Here is a 7,756-nt window from a genome sequence, read left to right on the forward strand (position 1 = left end):
GTTGTGTTTGGTGGCCATTATTCTCCTCCACAATAGYCTCTGTTTCTCTTCACAGAGGAGCACATGTACACAAAGATAAACAGATTCCTCCTGTCGCACCAATATTTGGACCTGAGGAAAGTACCAGGGTTTTTCCAGCTTTTCTACAGCTTTAATTTGGAGGTAATGTGAGAATCGCATCATAGGTATTTAGTATTCTTTAGAAAATAATAGGAAAAAAAGAGGCAGTCTTATGTCCCGTCTTGCTTACATTCGTGTTTAATTTTAGMATATTGAAGCTGAGTTAAACTGAAGTATTTTAGAAATAGCAACCTTGCACCTTCTGTTATCAGAGCATATTTAGGCTGCAGGGTAACTCATCCTGATGTATTTTGTAACTGATGGAAATTGATAGGGCTAAAAGTTAAGGAGTCTGCAAGTTGTTCAGTGCAGTGCTGGTGCTCCCCGGAAATGAGCATGTTGTGCTTTTGCTGCTGTGGCCACACGCTGTATTGCAGTGTCTTGACACTGGTGGTTTTCTTGTGACTTCCAGCACAAAACAGAACGTGACTGGGTTCTTAGGCTCCTTGGAGAGGGGCTGCGTGATAAATACTGCTACCAGCTCTATGACTACCAAAGGATTTTCCATGTCGTTCTCTCCTTCTTCAACAGTCCTCTGTGTGATGAAGGCTCTCAGGTGGGTATTTAAGCAAACACAAAATGTTATGGTTTGGCCATCAGAAACATTTAAAAAAAAAAAAAAAAAAGACAGAAAGGAGCAGCTGGCTCTTCCCTTTCCCTCTTGAAAATCTGTTCCTTGTTGATTGTGTGGGGACTGGGAAAATACCTATTACCCCTTACCAAGTCAGYGAGTCGCCCTCTTCACCCCTGAAACTGGGACGGGTCCCTACCATCCTGAAACGTGACTCATATTTAGCAGCTGGTTGCCTGGCTCTACAATTGTATTTCCACTGCTTCATGGAAAGCATTGTRGAAGCAACAGTTTTGTGTGCATGGGCAGAGCCTTTGCTTGTCTCAGGTCTGTTTATTGCCTGTCCAGCAGCTTATATGTAGAGTGTTTACGAGGAAGAGCAGGTCACTAGYGAGAAGCCCTCATGTTCACAGGCTTCCACCCAGGGAAATCTGGTCTCTTCAGTGTCTCAGTTAGGTGTCAGCATCTTGGCTAAAGACAGAAGATTGTCTTGCTGCCTAAAGATTTTGTCTTTTTTAATAGTGTGTAGCCTAGTGCATGAAGCCTTGGAAAGAAAATGTCTTTTGTTCCCTGGGGCTGCTAAGAACATATGATGCTTCGTAATATGTTTTACCTTTTATTTGATTAAATTCCGGATACAGTCAGATTGCTAATTATATCCTTCCGAAAGATTGATAGTAATTAGATCCTGACTATGTTCTATTTTTGTGAAAGAACGAATTGTATTTTTTATTTCAGAATCACATTCTGGAAATATTACAAAATGCTGCCCATGTCACCAAAGCTGCCTATGAACTGATACAAGACCACAGTCTCCTGACCTGGATACTGCATATCTTGGAGAAAAGGTGACAAGGGAAATATTGGAGAAAGAGGAACAATACTACTGACTGCAAATGGGAAATAGTTCTGCAAAGGACTATGAAAACAAGGGGACGGATACAGAGATGTCCTATCAGTAGCTGGCACCCATCTGCTGTACTGGTAGAACTTGCTGAACTCAAAACTGTTCCCTGATGTTTCTAAAAACAAAATTAAGATGCTTTGGGGTTGTTGTGGGAGGAAAGTTCATTGTTTTGATAATATTTTCTTGAAAAACTTAGAAGATAAAATAGCACCTTATTTTATTCTTAGTACCTGCAGTCCACATCCTGTCATTGTAGGAGGTCCTAAAACCTTGGCATGAAAATAGATTGGAGCTAGCCATAACATTTCTCCTCCTGCTCTTTCTTCCTCCTCTCACCCTTCCCTCAATGTATGTGTGTCCATATGCACCCAGATGCCTTTAGCATAGGTTTTCCTGACAGATTCAAACAAGGTGTCAGGATTCTGCACTGCAGTTGCTCTGAACAGGTTCACCCACACTGAGCACCCACACTGGGAACAGCACAGCGTGCACAGAGAGCTGAGAGCAGGGGAGAGCCGATGTTCCCCGTTTGGAAAAGGAAAAGCCTAGATTTGGCCTGACGCACAGTATTTATCTTGGGATCAGTCCTCTGAGGAGAATTTTTCATGCATCCTATGTGCAAAATGATGATGGATTTTTCTTTTCATTAGAATGACAAAGTAAATACAGCTCCTGATACTGTACTGTAAGCATTGCTGCTATTAAGTAAAGTCATAGCAACATCAGAAACATTAAACTGTACAAGGAGCAAGCCTTGCTGAAGTAATTGCTCTAAAGAAACAGTGGTGTTGGTTGTGATTTAATGGATTGCTTTGGAAAGCAATTCACCCACAGAGAAAGAAGGGAGTCAGAAGTCACTGTCTCCCGTGATGCAGCCCTGTGGTTCCCCACCCRCAGGGAGGTGCTGGTTGCCCTTTCCTGGGGAAGGACCTCCGAGGGGCCCTGGTGAGCAGGGGATCTGGCTGGGRGACCTGCTGTTCACAGCTCCAGACATGCATGAGATTGCGTCCCCCCATAGGAGATGGAGGGGCTCGTGATGATGCTCTCCCTTTTATGTGAGCATGTGTTTGTTTGTTTTATTTTGCAGGTTTCTGGAAAATAAGATGTTAAATAAAATAATTTCCTTAGTCCAAGCTCTGTGGGAAACAAATATAGGAGGCAAGAGAGAAAGCAGGAAAGAGCCCCAGAAGAACAGGAAGTTTCTTCCTATTCAGCTTGTAAATGAATTTCTGTATGTCTTGATCACGTTAGTCAAACACATTCGGTAAGTCATTTTTTTTTTTTTTTTTTAAAAAAAGCACTTTGCAGGTCATGCTGTCTTGTTTGAAATGTGCTAACACCAGAAGAATGTCTCCATCTTTGAAAGCTTATGGTTTGTTTGTTTGTTTTCCCTCCTTAGGTGTGAATGTTGACTGGTGAATGTTGGTGAGGTTTGTTTTTGACAAGAAAATCTAGCAGTTTAAATATATTGGAAATAACAGGACAGTGGATACCACATCACATTCCACATTCCTAATTACTGGATGTTTTTAAGATGTTGTGACATATATTTCTTTCCTGATGGATTAGAGCCTTTGGTCAGCAATGGGATTTGCTGTAAGGATTCCACATGTTCCCTAAGCTTTAGGCTCTTTTTAGGCCTGATTGATACCTACAAATTGTACAAAGATTGGTTGAGCTAAGTTCTACCTGAAAATGTGCAATAGGGGGCTGCTCCCCTCCTGTGTAGCACATGTAATCTGTGCAAATGCAGCAATGGCAGAGGGCAGCTGAAGCTYGGGCATTAGGGAACCAGTGGATAACCAGTTCTGCCTGGGTTCCCGGTAGCCTGGGCAGCTCTTCCCACAGACAAGCACTGCCAGAGGCTGCACAAGCTGCGTTTCTATTTTTCCTCCTCAGAGTTGTGACAGGTCAAGCACGGAGAGCAAGTGCAGCTAAAGCTGCAGAGCTCCCACCCCCTTCCCGCCTGTCAGCTGGCCCTGGCTTTTACCGGCAGGGCCAGGGCTCCGTTCAGTACGTAGCTGCTTCTGCCAGACACTAAGGCACGAGGCACTCAGTGGGAAGGAAGGAGCTTCAGTGGCACCCAGAGAGGCAGGTCTCCACGTGCAGAGAACTGTAAGGAGAAAAAAAATGTACTTATTAATTAGCATGCAAAAAAMCCAACCACAGTCATTAATTTTTGACCTTTTTTTTCATATTTAAACAGGACTAACTTAGATCTGGCCAGACTGATGGGGTTTTTGAGCACGCTGGATTCTGTGCTGGGCTATCGGGCTGCAGTCGTCGAGGCCTTCAAAGAAATGAGCCGCTTCACTGTGAACGACAGCGCGCTCTCCAACAAGCACGTCCTGCTGCTCCTGCACAAGTGGAGCATCCTTGAAAAAGACCCGCAGCTTCAGGATGATATCCAGAGTGTGGCTCAAAAATACCAAATCAAAGAATTGCTTAGTAAGTACTAAACACGTTTGCCTAAGAGAAGTGGTATTGCTGAAACCGTGGTAGTCTAACCATAAAACTGAGGCAATATTTTAAGAAAAAAAGTGTTTACATCCTTTGTCAGACAATCTGATATAGCTTGAGGGAGGAAGAATGGATGGAAAGCTTTTTCAGGTTTTTATTGCAGTGATTTTTTTACCTTTAATACAATTCTGGAAGCTTTGGAGAAAAACAGTTTTAAAAAGAGGAAGAGCTTTAAAATGAAACTTAGTKGCTGATCTAGCAGCAGGCTTGAAAAAATGTATTCCCCAAAAAGAAACTGTAAAAAATGGTGTTTGCTGAAAGCTTTGAACTCAGGTGAACTCACACCTGAGTGAATGGGGATCAGAAAGTGAAACTGCAGTAAAAATTGGCAGTAGAACAAGAAAAAAAAAAARRWTTTTTTTAGTTSTTTTTATTGTTGTCAGCATAGGAAGAAATAGCAAAACAAAAAGTCTTGCATGACCTCTGTCTTGTTGAGTAATCTCTGTGAATAAAATGTGTAAGAAAATCTGTGGTAGGAGGTGTTAAACAATGTTGCTTTCCTGCAAGTCTGACTGCTGTTGGTATACATTATATACATTATACCCTTCGTTTTTTTTCCTTTTGCAGTTCTAGATCAGTTAAACTAATCATTGAAGGATCATTATATTTAAGGGATGTAAAAGCTTTAGACTTTTTTTCTGTAAAGTTTTCCACATGTGTTCCTGAGGATTTTTAGAGAGTTACTGTAGCAACACCTATAATGTTCTGTATAGATAGTTTAAAATAAAATAAAAGAAAAAAAAAAAAAAGAAAGTGCAGCCATTCCAGGCCTTAGCAGCTTATAAACCAGCCCCAAAGGCTGTTCCTATCTGAAATTTTATTTTGGCCTCTGCCAGCCCAAACGAGTGCTCTGAAAATTTCTCGCCACCTGTGTAAATAGTGTCGCCCTAGCGATAAAGCTGCCTCTTGTGGCCTTATAAAACACTGCCTGGGCTTTGCGGGGCTCTGCCTGGGGCTTTGGCAGCGTTACTGTGCACCTCAGGGTTACCAGAACGTATTCCAGATGGGGAATTACTGGGAGGCTGGAGCTGATTCCCGTTCACTCCAGACTACCCAGGCCCTTATTAGGCTGCTAAGTGAGGCCAGGACTTATCCTCTTAGCAGCTGAAACAACATGTGGTGCCATCTTTGCTGCACAATTCTGTACAAAGAAAATGCTCTGAAGTACCTATTTATTTATTTATTTATTTATTTATTTATTTTTGCTGTTGTGTTTCTTCTTATAGAAAATATTAAAGAAAAGAACAAATCTCAAACCCCACTTCATGCATATCATCAATTCCGGAAAAACAATGAGGTAGAAAGAGGAGATGATGCCAATGCCGAGCTGAAAGCCTCGGAGCTGGAGGAGTGCCGAGAGCATCTCACGTCCGTACTTTCACACTGGGAGCCTGTTTTCCCAGCCCTGCCTACCAGACASCCGGGGGAGCCCCTCCAGTCTGTGGGCCTTGAAGACCAAGCAGCCGCTCTTCCCTGCGCATCCGCTTGCGTAGTGACGAAATGGCTCCTGAAGTCCACGGTTGCGCACGGCCTCCAAAGGCAGCGCGTCCTGCGCGTTCTGCAGTGGCTGCAGAGCCGCGTCTTGCCGCGCGCGGAGGCCGTGCGGGAGATGCTTGGGGATGCCACGCTGCGAAACAACCTGTTCAGGTTGTACACCCGGGTCTGCGAGGGGGCAGCCGGGCCCTCGCAGGAGCTCTGCCTGTTCAGCTCGCTGATGCTTCAGCTCCTGGATGCCCAGGGCCTCGCTCGGAGCCGCTTCCACGAGCCCGTGAGGACCTTGTGCCTCTCGGCCATGACGGAAGGGGATGAGAACAGGAAAGGTAACTCCTCTCTCYGTCATCGCTCTTGTTACGAGGCAGAGCTGCTGGTGGTGGCAGGAAGAGGTGGTTCTGATTTCTCATGTTCTAATTCCACCAAATCAGCCTGATGTTTACCTTTGGGTTTTGGTGATTAGTAGAGATATCAAATGGAACTGCAAGGGGAAAAGTGGTCTGCAACAAGCAAGTCCATGTGAGTTTTAATCTGCATACTGTTCCTTGTTATATTTGAGAGCAAAAGCCACTGCTCTGGTTTCAAACCCTTTTATTTAAAGGTGCCRGGAAGGTTTGCAAAGATGGAACTTTCCTTCTTAGTATGGGGTCGGTCATTGGCTTCATGTGAGCAAAAAATGCTCAGATCGTCCATCTGAGAAGAGAATTAGGAAACTAGTTTAATGCACAGTTCTGGAAGAATATCTGGTAAAATGGATTACTTTTATATAGCTGTTTGGAAATGGAAGAATATCTGATCTGATTTCTGTTGTTTTTATTCCACAGCTGCCTGTGTGTTCCTGACTTCTGTTTACATTGGGGACATATGGCTTGGAGCACAGGAGCCAGATATGTTAATAACCCACATCAGACTGATCCACAGCAGCACGGATGATGAATTAAATGATGATGACATGGAAACCAATAAACAAGGAGAAGGAACTATTATGTCTCTTTGCAAAACCCTTCACTTGGCTACACTGGCGCATTAATTCACTGTGCTGACACTTAATCTTTAATGTTATATCCTGTGCCGTTGTTGCTGCCAGCCATGAAGTCCTCTTGATCTGTCCTCCAGACAAATCTAACTCGTTTTGTCATAAAGATCAATATTTTTATTACTGTGTGCAAACTCGGAGAGATCCGTATTCATCACGTCTSAGTGGAACATTAAAGCCATAATTTCTCTCTTCTTCAGATGAGCGATGTGGGACACTGAGTATTATTTATATCAGTTTTATTACAGGCATTTTTAACYTTAGGAAGAACCAAAAAAGATTGATCAGCCTCTGGACTCTATTTCAGTCCCCCTGTAGGTAGAATCCATCAACTTCCCAATTTAAGATGGAGCAAAAAGGCTGCACTGCCTCAGCACAAGCTGGTGTTAAGTGCCAAGAACAGGTACTTGGCGCTTTAGCCAGGAGTATTTATCATTTCTTTAAAAACTCCGTTTCCTTCACAGTACAGGATAGCAAAACCAGCACCCATCGAAGACTGTGGACTTGGTAATTATGGTGGTCCCTGGTTCTTCTTGCTTTTAAATTAAAATGCTTCTGTGAGTAGCTGTAGCAGAGTGGTGGTGGTTTTGGTCTTTTCTGGTTTTTAATATAAGAAAAAGAAAACGTGAGCATCAGTGCTGCAGCCTACCTGCAGCAACAACCTGTGTCCATCTGAAAGGATCAGAGCTGGAGTGAAAGGCAAATGACTTGCTGCTGATGGACTGTACCTGATTTTGTTGGGAATTCTCTGGGAACTCTGGGAAATACCGCTTGCACGCTGCCTTGAGGGTGCTTGAACCTCTCATTCCAACTACGCAAACAGGCGGAGCCTGAACCTGAACCTCTGAAATATAAAATTGGGATTTATTAAACTGACTCGTGATTATGTATTGTGCCTACATACTTTGTACAAATTCAGTATTGGTGAAAGAAAAAAACCAAAAATGCACACTTCTTGTGATAATTTTTAAAGGTTTTTCTTAATAAAAGAATGTGAGATGCAAATAGTAAGAAATCTTTCTATATGTAAATATCCTTGCCCTCAGTCTAAAGCCTTGATTTGAAAAAAAAAGAAAAAAGCTGGAAGCCCCTTARAGGCCAAATTGTTGTA

At 43.0% G+C, this 7,756-nt stretch overlaps 1 protein-coding gene across 1 annotated transcript in view; it reads left to right on the top strand.

Moving 5' to 3' along the window:
- Positions 1 to 7,519, top strand: part of URB1 (URB1 ribosome biogenesis 1 homolog (S. cerevisiae)) — a 49,571-nt gene extending 42,052 nt beyond the window's left edge. Inside the window, exons 34-40 of the mRNA XM_026044949.1 lie at positions 56 to 162; positions 533 to 676; positions 1,430 to 1,539; positions 2,686 to 2,862; positions 3,805 to 4,046; positions 5,345 to 5,938; positions 6,434 to 7,519. Of these exons, the coding sequence (XP_025900734.1) occupies positions 56 to 162; positions 533 to 676; positions 1,430 to 1,539; positions 2,686 to 2,862; positions 3,805 to 4,046; positions 5,345 to 5,938; positions 6,434 to 6,639 (1,580 nt within the window). The 3' untranslated portion in view covers positions 6,640 to 7,519. The remainder of the gene's footprint in view (positions 1 to 55; positions 163 to 532; positions 677 to 1,429; positions 1,540 to 2,685; positions 2,863 to 3,804; positions 4,047 to 5,344; positions 5,939 to 6,433) is intronic.
- The last annotated feature ends 237 nt before the right edge of the window (positions 7,520 to 7,756 follow it).

Source organism: Nothoprocta perdicaria, unplaced genomic scaffold (assembly GCF_003342845.1).
Source record: "Nothoprocta perdicaria isolate Ctin4 unplaced genomic scaffold, notPer1 scaffold_391, whole genome shotgun sequence".
Taxonomy (NCBI): Eukaryota; Metazoa; Chordata; class Aves; order Tinamiformes; family Tinamidae; genus Nothoprocta; species Nothoprocta perdicaria.